The sequence below is a fragment of the Salarias fasciatus genome, chromosome 6, assembly GCF_902148845.1.
Source record: "Salarias fasciatus chromosome 6, fSalaFa1.1, whole genome shotgun sequence".
NCBI classification, from domain to species: domain Eukaryota; kingdom Metazoa; phylum Chordata; class Actinopteri; order Blenniiformes; family Blenniidae; genus Salarias; species Salarias fasciatus.
In genome coordinates, this window is record NC_043750.1 from 30,795,275 (window position 1) to 30,815,222 (window position 19,948).

Below are 19,948 nucleotides of genomic sequence, written 5' to 3' on the forward strand. Positions count from 1 at the left end.
TGTAACAGTTTTACTGCATTGGAGTTACTACTTTCACTGTTCCATTGTTAACTCTTCTCTTGTTTTTACTATTTATTTGCACAGATTTTTTTCCTATCGTTGGTCCAGTGCCATGGAGATTTTAACAATATGAGCGCAGTGTCCTCTGTTGGGTCCCTAAGTTCCAAATGGTTCTGCAAGCATAAAGTCCCTCAATCTTGAGCCATTTCATTCCCAACCCAAGACTTCTAGATCAGGGTAACAGAGGATCCCCTACAGTTTCTTTGGTGTTATCTTTGATTTGTCTCGGTAAAAGTGCTTTGAGATAACTGTGTTGTATTGAATTTAACAGCGTTGGAATTGATGATGTTATGTGTGCATGATTTAGTGATCTGACATGTAATCATGTCATATTTGATTATTTCACGGTGTGATGTGATATGAGTTGTACCTGTGTAACTTCCCCAGCCGAAAAGAGGCGCCCCAGACCAGAAACCAGCCGCGATCCAGATCAGCAACAAACACACCAACACACTGCTCTTGCTGATGTGACGTGCTGAAACACACACCCACAGACACACAGAGTATAAGCACACACAGGTCCATAGACTCACACACACACATGCTCACGAGCACACACACTGTCACGTGGAGGGTGTCTCACCCTGGCTTGGGTGGCATCCTTTAATGAAGCGTGTGATGCTGATTACTGTCAGCGTGTTGATGCTGCTCAGACCGAACACCAGTGTGAAGAAGCCGTCTACCTGCAGAAACCAAGCCACACATCGCAAGTGAGGCTCCCAATAAATCCCAGTCTCAGGTGTGTCGTCGATGCAACAAAGATCAGGCATGTCTCAGTTTTATAGTAAAGGTCTGTTTCAGGTTTGTCTGAGGTGCTCTCAGATACAGAACATTACAGGTCATTTGAAAGTGGCCGTACTGTCAGTACCTCACAGGTCCAGATAGAGGAAATGAGGTAGCCGCTGTCTTGGAAAACGTTGAAAATCTCAATGATTCCTCTGGAGTAGCCAAATACTGAGATACTGGCATCAGAGATGGCCAGGTTGAAGGTCAGGTAGTCAGTGGGCTGCAGCGACGCTCTCTGTCTGTACAGGATGAAGAGGACAATGCTGTTTCCGAACCAGGACATCCATCCTGCAGACAAAGCCCACGGGTCCAACATCAGGAACATTTGAATTCATCCATCTTCTCTCTTGCTTATTATGCATTGTGCCAAATACAACACAAGCGTAGGAGACAGTGTAAAGGATTAACTCCCTTTTAACAGGGAGAAACCTGTAGAACCAGACTCAGAGCTGGAGACTGTAGTGTGGGTGAAAGGTGTCTTTAGGTTGGAATAGTGGTAACAAAAAGCTGGAATAATAAGTGTTAAAAACATGGTCTGGTGTTGTTGTTGTGTAGCAGCTGTGATGCAGTCCTGTAGTGTTTGTGTAGTCTGGGTGTAGTGCAGGTGTTGTAATGTACTCACCCAGCAGAAGCAGGTACACTCCGATGATGGTCTCTCCCTGGTCGGACAGAGGAGGGTCTCGGCCTCCTCCCAGAATGAAGCTGTGGTTCCTCCAGAGGGCACTGCCTGGTGCAGTGCCGGTCCCTGACATGCTCTCTGCCTCCCAGTGTGTGTGTGTTTGTGTGTGTGTGTGTGTGTTCGTGTGTGGATCTGCTGTGTATCTGTGTAGAGCCGCTGTTTGTCTGCGTGGGACTGCTGTCTGTTGTGTGTCTGCGTGCTTCCCGTCTGTTAATCTGAGGTAAATATAGAAGCTGATCCTCTGAGATCAGCAGCAGGCATCAAACCAGCACCTGCAGAGGTCATAGGTCATTCTCTGAACTAAGCTCTGATTGGCTGATATCCTTTGTAGAATAGCTTCATTCACTTTAGTACCGTACTGGTCTGTTTTATGAGGTCTGATTGGGCCAATGGGAGACTCATTCATCAAAAGAAGACTGAGATCACTTTAAAATCTCACCTGCTGGTATTCATGAAGCACCTATTCAGTGTTATTTCTATTGCGTCAAATACAACACAGAATCTGAGACTGCTTTACTACTTCTCAGAAAACTGACCTTCATGAGACTGATGCTGAGACCACTGCTCTCCATCGGAACCTGAAATGACCTAAGCATGAAGTGGATTATTTCTATGAATCTTATTTTTTCTGCTTTAATCTCTTCCCAGATGCTGTATAGTCAGTAAATTCAAATTCAGTAATTGTTCAGTATTGTTACTCGATCTCTTTATCATGTGAAAGAACAAGGCTATGAGTAAAGTGACTGTTTATTTGCATGTAATAACAATGTTAGTAATAATAATAATAATGATAATAATAATAATAATAATAATAATAATAATAATAATAATAATAATAATGTTGAAATTGCCTTTGACCATATAAGGAAAGCCGGCGCCGTAAAAGGAAACGCGTTCTTTATATGGAGGAAAGTAGTTCCGGCGTATGGCTTTGAAAATGGTTAGCTCTGGCATCATTGAGAAAGACTTCCATAAACATCTCACATTTATGACCTTAAAACCACCAATTTTTCGTTTTCGATAGAAAGTGCACTCTTCGAAGGTTGCAGCGTTTTGCACGCAGCGTGTAACTTGGGGTTGTATTTCATCGCGGATGCAGCGGGTCGTACTTGGGGCGGATTGATCTCGGGGGCTGGACCTCGCTGTGAAAACAACTTGAAGTTAATTTAGGTGATTTCTCGATTTCTCATCAAACTTATCGACCCGATACAGATCGATCCCCGAGGCCCGGTGACGGCCCGCAGCGGAGCTCGACCCCCGCCGACTCTCTCATGGAATTGCTGCTGAAGTAACTAGCCTGGTTAGCCGCGCAGCTAGCTCCGGGAGGAGGACGCTGTCAGGCCCGGCCGGAGCGAAGGGACTCTGCGGGGAATGCTAGCAGGGAGCGCGGCCACAATGGGCACCAGGGCCAGAGTGGCGCGGGCGGATAACGGACCGGAGTTGAACAGCCTGGAGGTGAACGCCGCCGCGGGGCCGGGTAGCGGTGATGCCCTGGAGACCGACAGAGGCCAGTACGAGGAGCGGGACTACACCGCCGAGGTGGTCTACAGCGGCTCCGACCAGGACTCGGAGTCCGGGGAGGACGAGGAGGCGCCGGGCCCGGTGGGGCGGCGGAGAGGCGTGAAGCGGGAGAGGACCGAGAGGATAGTGGGACGCCAGGCGGCGCGCACCCCCGGAGGCCGGAGCGAGGCTTACGGCGATGTCAGCCCCGGTGGTTCGGGGATGAAGCCCGGCAAGAAGACCAGAGGAAGGGTGAAGATTAAGATGGAGTTCATCGACAACAAGCTGCGGCGGTACACGACCTTCAGCAAGAGGAAGACCGGCATCATGAAGAAGGTACCTTCAGTCAGGAACACTGACAGTTATCCCTCAGTCAGTTCAAGCTGACCTGAAACGACTGTAAACTAGCTTAGAGAAGTGGATTTGGAGTCAGGGGTCCCCAGGTTTGAGTCCCCATGCTGTCAGGTCGTCACTGGGGCTCCCTGATCTTGACCTTTGACCTGTGTTGCTCCCTGGGAGCTGTGGGAGTCCACTGCTCCTAGCACATATGGTTAGGATGGGTTAAATGTAGATAAGTTATAAAGCATAGTATGCTTGATATTTTTTCTTTTGAAACAGTTTGAACCGGGTTTGGTCCAACCAAAACAAAGTTCCACAATTCTTCTTAAAGTTGAAATTTAAGCCCTGTTTTCCTGACAGCGCTGGTTGGAGCCAAGAGTAGATGGATAATACAAGCAGGGCGGCCTCTTGAGTGTCATGACCCCCAGTTCTTGTTCTCTCAAGCCAACTTCATCATCTGTCCTGTGAATGGCACTATTGTTGATGTTTATAGTGTTAGAAAAACAAACATTTCTAGCCTTTCTCCCATTTCCATTTAAAGGGACGTCATATTCAAAATGTTGCCGTGTAAACACAAAACTTTTCTGAAACGAAAACACAAAACTGATGCCTTTTCACTTTAAACGTTGACATATAAATGGAGCTTCAGAGGCTTGTTTAGTAACTCTGAGTAGGAAAAAGTGAATAATAATAACTGTGAGTGTTGAGAAAAGGCTACAGAAGCACAGTCCATGTGTGTCGTACCGAGTCCAGTGACCTTGTGGCAGTGGCTCTCCTCTGCAGGCCTACGAGCTCTCCACGCTGACGGGGACTCAGGTGCTGCTGCTCGTCGCCAGTGAGACGGGTCACGTCTACACATTCGCCACCAGGAAGCTGCAGCCAATGATCACCTCGGAGACTGGGAAGGCGCTCATCCAGACCTGTCTCAACTCACCCGACTCGCCGCCGCGCTCCGACCCCTCGTCTGACCAGAGGATGAGCGCCACGGGCTTCGAGGAGACCGACCTCACCTACCAGGTGTCGGAGGGTGACGGCACTGTGGAAGGTGCCAAGGTAACGCAGAGCATTAAAGGACTTTTGAGTGAAGTGAATGTGTTTGTTGAATACGAGCTCACTTTCTCTCCTGCAGGATGGAATGAAGCCGACCTTCAGCCTGCCCGGCTCTGCCCAGCCCTCCTCTTCCCCCTCCTCCTCCTCCTCCTCAGTGTCTATGCAGGTACAGAGCAGCGCCCCCTCCTGGCAGCCCCCCTGCTCCTCCTCCTCCTCCTCCTCCTCCTCCTCCTGCACCAATGGGACAGTTTTGAAGACGTCGGCGGGCGTCGTGCTTCCTGGAGGCTTCACCTTGATGACAGGTAAGTGGGCGGGACTTCGTGTTAACTGTGTGGCTGTTGATTGGTGGAAAACTCTGACCTGCTTGAGTTTTTGTTACCACCTGTCAGCAGGCGCCCCGCTGCCCCCCGGCACACACACCATCCCCCTCAGCCAGCTGCAGGGCCAACCTCTGGCCATCCAGGGCCCCGTGGCCCCGGGCCCCGCCAACATTTTGCACACTTCAACCGCACAGCCCACCACGCTGCTCCGCCTTCCCACCACCGTGTCGTTACCGGGCCAGTCCGTCTCTCAGCAGCTACAGACCATCCAGGTCCAAGCCAGCAGCCAGCAGACGTCCAGCCCTGACATCAACCCCCCCACTTCCTCTGCAGGTAGACTGTGGCCCAGATTTCTGCTGTCAGGATTACGTTGTGGTTTTTTTTCTATTTTTGAAGGCACAGGAAGCCTCTCTCTCTCTCTTTCTCTCTCTCTGCAGCCGGACTTCCTGTCTCCATCGTGTCCTCCTCTTCCTCCTCCTCTTCCTCCGCCTCAGGGGCGAGTCACATGGTGTACCCCGGTGCTCATACTGTGATGTACGCCACGCGGACCCCCTCGCTGGGCGACGGCAGCCTCACGGTCCTGAACACCTTCCCTCCGACAGGCCACACCCAGACACACGACCCCAGTACGACCCTGCTCTTGCACATACACACCGTGACAATGTTTGTTTTGCTCTTTAGTCCAGGCAGGAGGCAAATGAAAGCAGATTAAATCTCCTTGTAGTTACTTTAGAAACTAAAACGAGGCATTCTGAGCTGCAGTTCCTGATTCAGCCTCGGTGGTTAGAGGTTCTCGGAGCTGCAGGGAGAACCCAATCAGAGAACATCTGCAGAGCAGTTGAAGTTAACGGAGTGTTCCTGATAGTATTCCCTGCAGGAAGCATGTATAATGTGAAAAGTATGGGTCCGAACACAGAACCCTGTGGAACTCCATCTTTAATTTTAGTCTGAACTGAAGAGTCATTAGAATGAATGAAGTGGGATCTGTATAATATGATTGAAACCAGTTTAGTTTTTTGACCTTTAAACCTGATAATCTGTTCCAGTCCCTATAATTCCTTGTGCTGTATTGATCAGAACATTCTAACAAGCAAGTTTAATGCAATACCTACTACAAACTAATGGTAACAATAACTGTCAGGTTGATAACAGGTTATGACTAGTGGTAATATTACCAGTTGCTGTCATGTTATCTAATTAGCTAGTTTTCAGACCCATGATTAGTCCGGGTTTAGTTGACATTAATCGCTTGTCAGTTTTTACCAATATTAGGTCTTCAACTGTTGGTAATAGTGACTAGTTGTCCATATTGGTAGTGGTGGTAACATTTTTGTTGACATTATGTTTTCCAGCTGCCGTCTCGCAGGTTTTCCTCACATCGCTTCCTCAAGTCGCCGGTCAGATCCCCGTTTCTGCAGTCCAGCTTCACCCAGTGAGTTCTGCTACTGGATAGGTGTTCATAGAAAACCGTTCAGAGAAAGAGGCGGCGTTATTTATTGTTTCCTGCTTTTTGCCTCCGTTGTCTAGATGGTGATCAGCGGGCAGAGCAGCAGCAGCAGCAGCAACCTGACGGAGCTCCAGGTCGTCAGTCTGGACGTCCACCAATCAAAGCACGACTGATCGTCCCAACGCTTCCTGTTTACATTGTTTTCGGTGGTGACAGTGAAGGAAACACAAACATGTCGAATGGAAGGAGGTCCTGTCGCTGGTCGGATGATCCTCGAGGCTCGGAGCCGCTGTGAAGTCGTTGTCACGGCAACACAAATTGAAAACATGAAGGTTTGGACTGATGCGTTCAGGGACCCCGTCGGACACACAGCTGGATGAAACTGTGCCGGTCGATGTGAAAGCGTGGAGCCTTTTTCTGCAATCAGATATTTTTGATATTCAGAAATAAATGTTTTTCTTTCTTTTCTTTTTTTAAATAAAACTTGTTTTCTACGGCTTTGAGATTAAAGTTTATATGTAAATGAATGTTTCTTCTTCATGTCATGTAACTTTAACTCACTACAGGAAAAACAATCTCATGAAAAAAATAAATGAAGTCGTCTTTCATCTTTTTACTTTGGGGAGTCTCTGCTGTCATGTCTGCTGTAGCAAACAGTGGAGACACTGAAGGACATCACAATCCTACACTTGATGCATCAATCTGGTTCACTCCCGATTATTCTGGAGTCACCATAGCAACTGCCTTCTTCCATCTGCTTGATTTTCACACATTCGATGGCGCTGAAAAGTTTGTTCAAAAACACTGATTTAGGTGATCTGCTGGTTGGTTGTTCGGCAACAAGACTTTCAGGAAGAAGTGCTCATTTCTTAAAAGGCACAGTGTATATAAATATAAATACATATATACCTTTTGTCCTTCACTGCATTATAGCAATCTCTAGGCAAATAACGCATTTTGGGAACATCTCAAGTTTTTGTCAAAATCAGAGAACAGGAGTCCTGTGTCAGTCTGGTTCCGGAGTACTCTGTATACTACATCCAGGTCTTGAGCTGTGCATTGCTTTATATTAGAATGTGGCTTTTTCTGTATTGCAGCACCATAATTTTTTTCCCACTACCATTAAAAAGTACTTGAAAAATACAAAAATATGCACCAAAGGTGGCTTAAAGATTCATGACATCAGTCCACTGTTACTTTAATTGAAAGAAAGAAAACTGAGTCAAAACATGTTTTTTAACCTTTTATAAAACCAGTTTTATTTGTTTTATAAATGCACGTAGTTGAAAATGTCCTCTTGTGCATTTGACTTCCTTTTCAAAGTGTCCCAGCTTGGCGTGGAGTCGACGGGCTCAGGCGTAGAAGATGAGTTCTGGGATCTGCCCGCCCTGCACGCCGGTGCCGTTGGTGCTGTCGGAGGAGCACTGGAACTGGAAGGTGACTTTCCCACACTGCACCTCGGTCATGCCCTCCTGGCCGAAGTAGCTGAGCTCGTTGCCGTCCAGCACCACGCTGGCGGTGTAGAAGGTGTCGGGCTCGATCTGCACCGGGTACTCGAACCACACCGGGAAGGTGTTGCTGGAACCGTCCGAGAAGTACTTTATGATGCGCTGCGCCATGGGCACGCCCTGCCGCTTCAGCTCGATCTTGGCGCTGTACTCGGCCGAGCCGCAGCTGGAGCCGTACAGGCCGAAGCCGGCGATGAAGACGCGCTTGTCCACGGCGAACTGGATGCTGTCGCAGCGGCCCCGGTAGCGCCACTGGTTGCTCCGGTAGGCGCAGGACTGGAAGCGGTGGCAGCGCTGCGACGACAGGCCTTTCCGCGGTTTGGTGCAGAACAGGAGGTCCGGCTTCTTGGCGGCGGTGTACCACAAGAAGATGTCGTTGGTCTCGTTGAGCGTGAGGACGCCGGACTGCGCCGCCCCGTTGGCGAAGTCCTCCAGCGCCATGGTCGGCACGCGGATCAGGTAGATGGCCTTCCCCAGCACCAGCCGCTTGTTCTCGATGGTCGGCGGGAGCTCCTGCCTCTGGCATTCGGCCTCGGCCCAGCTCAGCGCAGCCTCGAACACCACCATCTCTTTGGCGTTGAGCGTCTCCCGCCGCAGGATGCTCTCTAGCGTCTGGGCGTCGATGTCACAGAAGCCCTCGGAGCGCAGCGCCAGCTCCGCCTGCGCGTCGATCACCTCCCAGCAGCGCTGCGTCAGGTCGGGCTCCTCAAACAGGCAACTCTGAGACAGCAGCACGCAGGCGTTCTTTGCGCTGAGGCTGGTCTCCAAGAAGTTGACGCAGGCGCGAGCCAGGTGAGGCACGATGTACTTCTTTGCAGCATAAAGGGTTGCGAGCACGGTGTCGGCACAAAGGTCGATCTCGTCGCAGTAGATGTACCTGAGGAGGCACGCTGAGGTCAGAGCTCAGTAAACACCGGAAGCAAAATGCTCAGAAACTAAGTGAGCTCCACCTACTTCAACATGGCCAAAAAGGACGGCGGCTCCACGTCGGGGATCCGGATCTCATCCTGGTCCTCAGCCAGTTCTCCGTAGAACATGGCATGGAAGACAGAGCTGCCCACGGCCAAAACGTACTGCAGACACAGTCAGAACAACGTACGTCGTAAGAAAACTGAATTCATGTAAAATTTTAACAGAATGAGGAGAATCTGAGGATCGTTGACTGTGTGAAATAAGACACACAGTCCCCACTGCTGTACTTTAGGGCCAAATGAAAGAACACTGTCATTCAGAAACGCAAATAGCAAAGGTTAAAAATCATTAACAACTATAAAACATCACAGGACTGAGGTGCAACATCTGGCATAGTGGTCTGATGACAATAACTTGGTCAAATCCTAAGCAACAACTGTGCCATCAGTGATGTACGAACTTATAGATTTTTAGTGTGGTTTTCCAGCCGTGCTTTAACTGATCAGCAGGTGGTAAAAACAGCAAGAAAAATCATTGAGACTATTCTTCCAGAGATCAGTAACATGTACACCACCCACTGTCTGAGGAGAGTGCACAACATCATGTGTGATCAGCACCACCCGGTGTATCACCTGTTCCACTTGCTGACTTTGGGTAGAAGATATAATAAAAGCCTGAAACACCAGACTGGCCCACAGTCTGGATCCTAAACTGTTGCCCCCCCCCTCTCTCTGCCCCACCCAGAGACACTCACTGTTATAGTAGCTGCAAACTGGACTCTGCATTGTTTCATTAGTCGAAACACCATAGCTCAAATAACTGTCTCGACATTCCCTTTGTGTGCTACATTCCCACTGCTACTGTTGGTTTTATCTGTACCTGCACTGAGTATAAGTTATTTATTCTATATATTTGTTTTGTGTGTGTGTGTGTGTGTGTGTGTGTGTGTGTGTGTGTTACCTTGTGTCCAGGGACTCTCTGTGTTCCTCCTGGAGGTCCAACCACAAAGTGAACATCTGCCATCATCTCATTGTTGAACATGACTGAGTTTCTGGAAGGGGACGAGAGGCGGTGTGAGGCAGCGGGACCAGGGCTCAGTGCAGCTGGGGTGGACTCTCACCTCTCTCGGATGGTCGGGTACAGGCCCTGCCAGCTGCAGCACGTGCTGCTGCTGCTGTTGTTGTTGGTCAGGTTCTGGTACTGCTGGACGGACGAGCTGCTGCTTGTTGAAGTGGACGGAACCAGCTTGTTGGTGAAGAACAGCTCTGCTGCCATTATCGTCCAGTCAGACCGCGGATCGGTTCATGGCAGCGACGGGGGGCCGAACCGAATCCACCAAATCCACTAGATGTGAAGAGTTAAAACAGAAGAATAAAAGAAAAATGCCACCAGCCTTCCGACGGGTTTAACTTTAGCTTTTCCGTGCTAACCACTTGTTATGCTCACACGGATGTTTCAGAGTTAATCCCACCGCTTGAAGTCACTCCTCGGTTTTGTACTTACTGCTGTGCTTTCTGGGATACTTTAGCGCTTTTTATTCCTTCGCATGGAGCCACTGTTGGTGTTTTTGTGATTTTGTTCATAAAGGTTCGGCAGCTTCGCTAGCTTAGCTTTGTTTACACACAGATTCCGGTGAACAGTCCGACAGCCAATCACAAGCGAGCAACGTCTTCTTCACTGGATTCAAATCCAACACATCGAAGATCAAACAGCGCCGCCCCTGGACAATTTAACAACTTGCGCCACAATCTCTCACATGAACCTGAACACACACACACACACACACACACACACACACACACACACACACACACACACACACACACACACACACACACACACACACACACACACACGGTAATTTATTGTGTGTGGCATATTCAAACACAGCAATATTGCTCTTAATCTACACACTGAACATAAAAGTTGAAGAACTGAAGATCAAATTTGTCTTCCAGGAAATGAAGTGTAGATATTTTAGTTTGTTAAATTAGCATGTTTGTGATGCTACTATCCTTTTTGTCTGATATTACAATGAAAAAAAAAGATGTTTTGTTAAAACTGGGTTTTCTAATGAAGTACAATGATTCCAAACATGTCATTTTATTGTGGAATCAAGGTTATTTTAGGCATAATAAATCATGCTGGACAGGGACTGAGATGAGTGAATATGAGAGAATATGTGTCTGTTTATAGGAAGATATCATTACAATGTATATCTGGACAACTCTTGAGTAAAACTTAAGTAAAGGAGGAAATCAGACGGTATTCACCCAACACAGCATCAACCATGACTGTCAGTGGATCAGAGTGGATCTCCACCCTCCTCCACGGCTCTCTGACTCTCTGCAGGGTTTCTGACCTCATCAGCTGATGATCCACAGCTGCTGAACTCTACTTAAATGGACTCCCTGCACCTCACACACAAACACACACATGCTAACATCATGCCGCCGTTTGAGAAGAGTCAGCTGCAGAGCATACCTTTCAAACAGAGGAAGAGCTTTGGTAAACTTTTAGGGTCAACAAGCCGGAGGAGGAATACACACACTTTGATTCTCACCTGTTTTCTTATTTGTTTTCTGTCTTCCAGTGACCAGGAAGCAGGAGGTGGCTGGAATCCGTGCGAAGTTCCCCAACAAAGTCCCGGTAAGCTTGGGGAGGGAAGCTGTCATCTGTGGAGGTCTGGTCCTGAGCTGCTGATGGTCTGCAGGTCATCATCGAGCGCTATGAGAGGGAGAAGTACCTGCCTCCACTGGACAAAACCAAGTTCTTGGTGCCACACGAACTCACCATGACACAGTTTGTCACCATTATCAGGTAAAAGGAGCTCAGCAGTATGGGATTCTCAAGAATCTGTCTGTCTTAATTTCAGCAGGTCAAAGTCTTTATTTTCACACTCAAGGATCTCATTCCTGTCATGGGAAACTGATTCCTTCAATGCATCTGTAGAGGGTTTCATTTGAGTGTAAGGATTGCTTGAGTCTGAAGTTCCTGCTCTGATCTGTTTTGAGGCGTTTTTTTGGTGTCATTCCAGGATTGATGTGATAGTTTATAGCTTCATCCTGATCAAGCAACATAAAACAAATCCGCTAACTAAGTTAACTTCTTTAATTCTGAGCCATATGACCAAATATAAGAATGAAATGTGACATTTGGAGCCATCTGATCTGTGGACTGTGAATGGTGAGTAAGGTTAGAAATTGGTTTAAGATTTTCTGGTTCTACAAAATGTGCTTCTCATTTGTCTTTTCAAGTCATATTGCACATATTGTTCACAGTACAGACCCACTTCCCATCTTTAAAGAATTTCAAGAATTCTAAGAATTTATTGAGAATAATGAAAAGGTTTCTACACTCTTAAAATGGGGTCTTTTTAAATAACGTCAGTGGTGCTAACTGATATGAACAGTTTGTTTTTGATGGCTACAAGAACATTCTAATGTTCTAACATTAGAATGTTTTTGTTTTATTTTTGATTTACTTTTTTAGTACACCTGTAGCTTTGTCAAACGTGGTTAGAGCTGGATCTGAAGAAGAGACTCCTGTTTTGGTCTTTGACACTAGCCTTCCTTGGCTGTGGGTGTGTTTGAACCATGTAGCTGCTCTGTCTTCTCAGGAACCGCATGGCGTTGCTCCCCAGTCAGGCTTTCTACCTGCTCATCAACAGCAGCGGGCTGGCCAGCATGTCTCTGACCATGGCTCAGGTGTACAACGACCACCAGGACGACGACGGCTTCCTCTACATGACTTACGCCTCTCAGGAAATGTTCGGACACGGATAGCTGGCCTTTAGGTTTCACGCTCCTGTAAATACAAAATATTTGTAATGTTGGTCCTACCTGGTTTTTGTAAAATGGATTTTAATTCTGTTCAATAAATATGTATAGTTAATGGTCTGCTTACTGACTGCCATGGAGGTTCTGTTGGTGATACTAACTCGAGGAGGAACTGATGAGACAAAACTCTTGAGAAGGTGCAGCACCTTCTCTAAAATGTAGAGAGAACAGATTTTATTTATATGTAGCATTCTGATGGTGTTTAGGTTGTTGCGTTTATTTTTGAAGTATCTGAGTTAATGTACCAGATGGCGATAATAAATAAAGCATGCATTAAGTTATGAGTTTGAAATTGTGGCGCATTTTAATACTTATTTCCTAAACTGGGGAGGAAATCTTAGTGTGATCTTTAAACTGCATGTTTTGTAAGATGAAGCAGATTTGTTAATTTTTTTATTTGACCTTTTCTACAATCTGAATTTCTCAAATGCTTCACTCTAAATCTTTTCTCTAAAGTACCCTGAACTTGCAGTAGGACCTGTATGATTAGAATCTTCAAAAAAAGACTTTCCATTAGCTCAGAAGCTTCAGTGTGGACAGATGAGCGAAGTTTATTATACAGATTGTGGTAGAAAGAAAAGACATGAAGATGAGGGGTGAACGGCAGTCTTGTCTCCTCTGGAGATCCTGACATCAGTGCAGGCAGCAGCAATGGGTCTTTTTCCTCTTTGGTTTGTATTTATAGTGGGTGAAGCAGACGGTCAGCACCAAGATGAACAGTCCCGAGCCGACGGTCACACAGTGCCAGTGATGGAAGTGGAACCCGGACTCGACTGAAAGACCTGAACACAGAACTGAAACTGTGGGAGCTGAACCGAGTCGTCTCTTCAGACATGAACCATCAGCTCCGACTACCTAGACACTTTCCCTGAATCTTAATCTTAACAGCATTCTGTCAGAAGTAGTGACGTCAAAGCAATCTGTAACGTGAGTTTAGTATTAATTTTTTTCACATTCCTCTGTGATTAACAGCAAAGAAACATTAGCTCTAAAAGAATACGTCCGTCCAGCTGACAGGAAACCTCATGCATGACAGCCTGGATAATGCTCAGGGCTGACATGACTGCCACACTACCATACATTGTGGACTTCCAAAAGAGGTACTAAGTTCCCAGTCTCCCTGGTGTGTCATAAAATTTATTTGTCCATGTCCAGATGTAACTGCTGTGTTGATAATCCAAAGTCCAGCAGCTTTAATCCCTGAAACTTCAACGAATTTCTTCCCCAGCTCCGGTTGTTGTGCCTTTGGCCCACGAATCTTATTTTTTTCATCATAGAAACAGTTTTTCTGTTTTTCATCAGTCCCTCACAAGTTTCTCACGCACTCTGAACTTGTTCTGGTCCTCTCTCTCTCTGTTTTCTGTTGCACATTCTGTCATTTTTACTTAGAATTCAACTGTAGCAGCATTCTGCTGTCATACAGTGACATCTAATGGCCATATATGGTATGTACCAGTTTGTTTGATATAGAAAAATCATGTGTTACTATAATTGACATGAGCAGTCAACATAAAAGCTGAGAAGACGTAAATGTATGTCTTCTCAGGGTAAAAATGAGTTAGCATATAGCAGGACTCTCATATCAGCTCACTCAGGTCAGTATGAGCAGGAATGTTTTGAAGAAAATGTCTAAAATGTCTTATTTTGTACATTCCAGGCTTGATTACCTGAATCATGACAATTAAAACAAGCGATGGACCCTCACCTTGCAGAGTGACTCCTCCTCCAATCACCGGGCATATTTTCTCGGTGGCAGTGCAGTAGTAGAGTCCCAGGTCGTCGTCCTCCACGTCTGTGATGCTCAGTCCCAGAGAACGGTCGATCATGCTGACGGAGTATCGAGGGCCGAGCTGAAACACTGATGAGACACCTTCAGTTATTCTCATCTTCAAACCAGAGGAGATCACGACTGAACAGACACCTCCCAGACATGGAGGCGGTCACTTTAATATTGGATCTTTGTGTTGGTTTTCCATGGGTGTGACCTGTCTCGAACCTTGGACTGGTTGTCCTCCGCTCATTTTGGCACAGATGATCACAGTGGGTGGGAGACCCGGGTTGTGCTTGAGCCAGGTTGTGTGATGTACATAGGAGAGGTTGCAGCTCAGACTGATGTTTGAACCCAGCTGGACATGTTGGACGTCAACGGCAGGCACAGACAGCATCCCCACCTCGAATCTGAGGATGAACCCTGAAGTGGATCACAGGGAAATCAGACTTTATGACCAGCAGAGGACTATCAGATGTCATTTGGATTTTAAACAGACAAAAATCAGGAGGAAGGTGCAGAAGGGAAAGAATCTTATCTTCTTTGGGGAAAAAAAGCTGCCTTGTAAGTCTGCAGTGTTATAAAATGATTTTGTGTGACTACTTCCTGAATTAATACAATTTTAGGTGAAACATAAACCTTAGTTTCCTACAATGAATAATCTGAGACTACACAATTGGACATTTTCTGAAGCACTTCATTAGGTTTTGTTTTCTGTGGTGTCCCTCAGGCCACAAACCTCGGGCGCAATCTGTGTACGTTAATCAGATCACCGGGTAGACTTTGCGAATGATTCTCTGTTCTCTGTAACTCAAACCGCAGTGTCAAATTTAAACACAATGGAAGAGTAACGCCAATGCACTAACCTTCAAATAACAACTCCAAAATAAAGACAACTACATCTTACTGGAGAAACCGACTTTCATTTCTATTTGATATCACTTCCTGCATTTTAAGGTCATCTAAAGCTTCTTTGGAATCTAAAACTCTCTTACTGATTGAATACCGGTAATCTGAGCGCACAGTGAGCGCACATTTTTCATATTATTTGATGGAGTTTCCTCCTCTGGTATCCCTCAGGGATCAAACATAGGCCTTTTGTTTTGGCTTCAGACTCACATGTTTTACTTTAAAATCTGATGTTATGCAGATGACACTGAATTCTGACATGTTATCTGAACTTTGTCATGTTTATGAGGTCCAGTCTAAAGAGTTTTTATGCTCATGTTAATCTGCACTGGCTGATTTACGTCTTGTTATTTCGTCTATTTCCTCATTGCCTGCAGTTCAGTCTGAGATCTTCACAGAACTCCATCGTACGACACAGTTACAGTTCAAAATCTTTTCATCTGTTTCAGCTGACTGAATAGTTTCATCTGCTGCTGGAAAACATTTATAACTCACCAAAAAGTGATATTAAAATCCATCTGGACCTCATCTTCTATTGTCTTCTGCTATCTGCGTAGTTTCCTTTGTTTCTGTTTTGTTCAAGACCAAACAAACCACACCACTTCCTCTGTAACAGCCAAACCTTCGGTTTCCACTGAAAACCTCAACTCTGTGCTCTCACTAAATGTGAAACGAAAGAATAAAGTTGCAGAGGAAAAGTTTAATTCATGATTTCATTACATATTAAGTCTTCAGCACAAACTGGAAGCTTGAAATCTGCTGATATTGGTCTTTTTACATCAATATGGAAAAATCAACATAGTGAAACTTTCTGGCACAAACAATAAAGTGATGTAAAGTTACTTGATATTTAAATTCGAATCAACTTATTGAGTTAAAACATGCAGACCAAAGGAGTTTCAATACTCCATCACACTGTGGGAGGACTCAGAAGTCACTCAGCACTTCAAAGAGCAGATTATATCATGTAACCTGTACTGAAGTATTTATAAAGTATTTGACATGGAAATGAATAAATCATAAAATACATAAATAAATATTCTATATATTCTAAATATTTTTGACACATTCCACAGAAGTCATCAATCATTCTGATCATTCCTGACATTTTTTTTGCATTCCATTGGATTGTAAATACCTTAGTCATAAATTCTACAAGGATCATAAATCACGGATTCTGAAATTTAGTTACATGCATAGTTTTTTCCCCACCCTGTCAGGCAGTGAAATCACACATTAAATGAGAGAGAGAAAAAAGTTCTCTTCGATCCACAACTCCCCTGATCAAGAGGAAGACTTATTTTGAACTGAGTCCTTCATCCCGACTGTGACAGAATAAACTGGCCACCATGGACTGAGCAGGCTTTTCCCCAGTCTCTATTCATCCATCCAGTCCCTCGTCCCTAGTTCCGAGCCCCCACCCCTCTGAATACCCACAGCCAGGTGAGGACCACAGCTTCCCCTGCTGCTCGACAGGGTCTCTGCTCATCCGCTGAGATCAGGTTCCAGTCGTACAGGAAGTCAAAGGATATCTGGATGAGATCTGGAAAACAGGAGAGGAGACACACAACTCTGGATTATTCCTGCGAGTGGCTATTCTTCACCTTCTTCAAGTTTTTTTTTTTTTAATTCCTTTAAAAGTTGGTTCTTTTAAAATTTTGATCATTTATCATAAAATGCTGCAACAATCTTTAGATCATTTCAAATAAATTAATGAACCTGTTAAATACCTTTTTTCACAATCAGTCTTCAGTCAGTCAACCTTAATATCTTTGCACAACGTTCAGCGTCTCCCAGGAAACAGCTGCTCAACAGGAGTTTGCCCAAAAGGGTTGACGACTCCTACTGTAAACACCTACTTGGACACAAAGGATAATACTTTTGAAAGGCAGAAGTGGAATCAGAGGAGGAGTTTGTGGTCATCATGAGCTGTTTCACTCCTCATGGGTATCTGGCCTCTTGGCAGACTTCTGTATTATTGAAAGAAGCTTGGGTCATTAAATTTAAATGTTTGTTTTTGGCTCCTTTTTTATTTTGTTTGAATTATTATGACTGAACCCCATTACCTATTAGGGTCCATGAAGCTGGAAGACCCACTCAGCTCCTCTTCCTTCTCTTCATTCTCCACATTTGGCGTTGTCATCACGCTGTCCTCCATCATCACATCCGCCACCATCCGCTCTTCCTTGTTTTTCTCCAGGAATAACAAAATCTAAGCGGTCCATTGTGACAACAAGCAGCTGCTACATCAAACACTGAAGGTCAAATCACACGTGCAGACTGTTGTGCTCTTTTGCTGTTGCGTCGTGGCGCTGGTCCTTCTGGGCCACCGTACATTTGAGTAGAATAATTGGCTGCTTGTACAGACATCAGGAAACTCAGTCTGTGTCGGATAATCAGTTTATTGGAAGAAGACCAAGAACATACGTGTGTGTGTGTGTGTGTGTGTGTGTGTGTGTGTGTGTGTGTGTGTTCATGTGTGTGGTGTGTGTGTGTGTGTGTGTGTGTGTGAGCACAGCAGCTACTTTTACACACAGTTGAACAGATCTATCGCTGTAGCTCTACCTTGTTCGTATTCTACATGTCTGAGGTTTAACTGCTGCTCAGCTCCTCATGGGGAAAGAATCAAAGTCACACAAGACAGAATCAGAGTTCTAAAAGAGGCATGCGGACTTTCTCTGCGCACAACAAATGACACAGAAGTCAAATTCTGCTGCTGTGTGACGCAGCGCGATGTTACAGACACCCTCACCCCTTTAAGAATATACTGGCATGAAAATGAGGCTGATAACATCTGTGTGAACCTGTAAGGACCTGGAAATACCTTAAATTAAACATTATTACTGGATTTGCATACCACAATGATTTAAAAAAAAATGGTCTAATCTCCAGGGTAAAAACAAAGAAAGTAAAACAGATAAAATACCAAAAAAATAGCTGGAATGGCAAAAAATGGAAATGTAAAAAAACAAAAAAAACAAAACAAAAATGGGAAAACTGATAAAAACAAAAGGTAGGAAGATATTGATTTGAAAATGGCCGAAAAAGCTAAAATTATAAATTAATGAAAATCTAAATTGTAGCTTCATGAATACAACTTCTTTTTTTCAACGCATATCAAAACATTTTCTTAATGTCTGATCTTCATTACGGATTTTTTCGTGGCTCCAGACTAATTTTAATAGGTGGAAAAATCATGAAATCTTTTTCTTATGAAGGTCTCTGACCTTATTAAATGTCTGAAAATGCATTTGTCCTCCAATTTAAGAACACCACACTTCATGTATCATCCACGTACCACTAAAAGTATGTTTAGCTTGGTGGCAGCCGCCATCGAGGGCTCACTGTTTTCATGACTTTACACACAAATATGTGTCTTAATCCAACAAGACATTTTCATCCTTGCTGGCACACGCACGCACGCACGCACGCACGCACGCACGCACGCACGCACGCACGCACACACACACACACACACACGAGGAAGTTAAAACCTTTCTCTGAGTGATTGAATGTGACTAAAGTTCAGGCGCTGTGTTTAAAGGTGCAGCATGTTGAGGTGGAGTAATTCCAGCTCTGAGCACTGGGCGGCAGCAGTGAGTCAGTGCAGTGTGAGCTCAGCATGCTAACATCAGAAATCTACTGCAAAACACACCGAATGAAATCAAGACCTTTGTTCCTCATGAGATTATTCCTTCAAGGAAAAAAAAAAGATCATGTTCTGAACCTTTAAGTGTTCGCAGTGCTTTAATCTGATTACACTAATTAAACATGCACACTGATTCCCTCGTCATTCAAAACCCACTCAGCACATGTACAAATGTCTCGCTTCCAAACTATACAAAACTTATAAATTATAAAGTTCTATTCTTAAATATAAACAACATCAAGTCAGTTTCCAGTACTCAGATTACATGGATTATGTTAAGTACAGCACATGTCACTCTGCACACAGTCCGAAGGGCTGAAACCGGAGCTCAGACATGATCTTTGAATAAATTAATTCATAAATAAATCACGATTATGTCTTTCCAGTTACAGTGACAACCCTCTCTCTCTCACACACACACGCACGCACGCACACACACATACACTCTTTAAAATCTACATCTCCTTATCTAAAAAATACTTTTGGCTTTAAGATGTAACAACAACACACTGGACTAAAAACTAACTCTTAATAATATCGTACCAGAGGACTACAGTCTACAGCAGTGGGTTCAACCTGGGGTCTGCCACCCTTCTGTTCCCATGTCTCAGCCTGTGAACCACACTACAGCGATGGCTCCCTACCCTGCTCCAGGAGATGACCTCTGATGAAGGTCACGGATCTCCTCTGAATCACAAAAACACCAGACAGCTTCCCGGCGAGTTCAGTTTGAACAATCGCAGAGCAGACGGACCCTTGAACCTCCCTGTGATCTGTGGCGGTCCACCGAGAGGGTCCCAGACCTCAGGTTGAGATCCAGTGATCTAGAGGGTAACTAAAGATCAGTAGTTACATATTGAGAGAGCCTGTCAAAGTTTCTTGCAAAAGATCGATAGAAGATTTAAATCAGCAAGTCATAAAGTGAAGGTGCTGGATGTTCAATGTGGATCCAGCTCATCTGTTCAGTCTCTACTCAGGGGCAGCAAACAGGAAGCAGGAAGAAGAAAACAGGAAGCAGGGACCGAACTAGGAATAGGAGAGATGAAGCGCGGAACAAGAGACAGAGAGAGGAAAACTGGAAGCAGGAACCATGGAGTGAGACGAAGGTAGTGAAGACGTAAGAAACAGTAAGCAGGAACTGTAACGCTGCGTTTTGTTCAATGTAAATGTGCGCCGTGGTCA

At 45.2% G+C, this 19,948-nt stretch overlaps 4 protein-coding genes and 1 gene segment (V, D, J or C); 2 read left to right on the plus strand and 3 right to left on the minus strand.

Moving 5' to 3' along the window:
• LOC115390384 (opsin-5-like) overlaps nt 1–1,862 on the minus strand; it is a 3,078-nt gene extending 1,216 nt beyond the window's left edge. Inside the window, exons 1-4 of the mRNA XM_030094233.1 lie at nt 1,469–1,862; nt 929–1,134; nt 644–743; nt 431–535 (exon numbers count right to left, since the gene is read on the minus strand). Coding sequence (XP_029950093.1) covers nt 431–535; nt 644–743; nt 929–1,134; nt 1,469–1,598 — 541 coding nt within the window. The 5' untranslated portion in view covers nt 1,599–1,862. The remainder of the gene's footprint in view (nt 1–430; nt 536–643; nt 744–928; nt 1,135–1,468) is intronic.
• A 771-nt stretch (nt 1,863–2,633) lies between these two features.
• LOC115390154 (serum response factor-like) lies at nt 2,634–6,797 on the plus strand. Of its 2 annotated transcripts, none has more exons than XM_030093884.1 (7): nt 2,634–3,361; nt 4,148–4,417; nt 4,494–4,716; nt 4,804–5,067; nt 5,172–5,360; nt 6,087–6,166; nt 6,262–6,797. In XM_030093884.1, the coding sequence occupies exons 1-7, from the start codon at nt 2,897–2,899 to the stop codon at nt 6,352–6,354; spliced, it is 1,584 nt and encodes a 527-aa protein (XP_029949744.1). In that variant the 5' UTR covers nt 2,634–2,896; the 3' UTR covers nt 6,355–6,797. The 2 variants fall into 2 exon arrangements, with proteins under 2 accessions (XP_029949744.1, XP_029949745.1); XM_030093885.1 differs by having other exon boundaries at nt 4,807–5,067.
• A 565-nt stretch (nt 6,798–7,362) lies between these two features.
• LOC115390155 (BTB/POZ domain-containing protein 3-like) lies at nt 7,363–10,376 on the minus strand. Of its 2 annotated transcripts, none has more exons than XM_030093887.1 (5): nt 10,048–10,376; nt 9,722–9,945; nt 9,562–9,652; nt 8,644–8,762; nt 7,363–8,566 (listed from the first exon to the last, which is right to left on the minus strand). In XM_030093887.1, the coding sequence occupies exons 2-5, from the start codon at nt 9,874–9,876 to the stop codon at nt 7,534–7,536; spliced, it is 1,398 nt and encodes a 465-aa protein (XP_029949747.1). In that variant the 5' UTR covers nt 9,877–9,945; nt 10,048–10,376; the 3' UTR covers nt 7,363–7,533. The 2 variants fall into 2 exon arrangements, with proteins under 2 accessions (XP_029949747.1, XP_029949746.1); XM_030093886.1 differs by having other exon boundaries at nt 10,105–10,374.
• Nucleotides 10,377–10,541: 165 nt separating this feature from the next.
• Nucleotides 10,542–15,743, minus strand: LOC115390156 (Ig kappa chain V-II region 26-10-like). The segment is given in 4 exon segments: nt 10,542–13,222; nt 14,146–14,298; nt 14,437–14,631; nt 15,613–15,743. Coding segments are annotated over 4 exon segments (531 nt in total).
• LOC115390157 (microtubule-associated proteins 1A/1B light chain 3C-like) lies at nt 10,993–12,519 on the plus strand. Of its 2 annotated transcripts, none has more exons than XM_030093890.1 (4): nt 10,993–11,109; nt 11,195–11,250; nt 11,315–11,421; nt 12,221–12,519. In XM_030093890.1, exons 1-4 carry the CDS (start codon nt 11,004–11,006, stop codon nt 12,384–12,386), a joined length of 435 nt encoding a protein of 144 aa, XP_029949750.1. In that variant the 5' UTR covers nt 10,993–11,003; the 3' UTR covers nt 12,387–12,519. The 2 variants fall into 2 exon arrangements, with proteins under 2 accessions (XP_029949750.1, XP_029949749.1); XM_030093889.1 differs by having other exon boundaries at nt 11,027–11,109; nt 11,176–11,250; nt 12,221–12,441.
• Nucleotides 15,744–19,948: the final 4,205 nt, after the last annotated feature.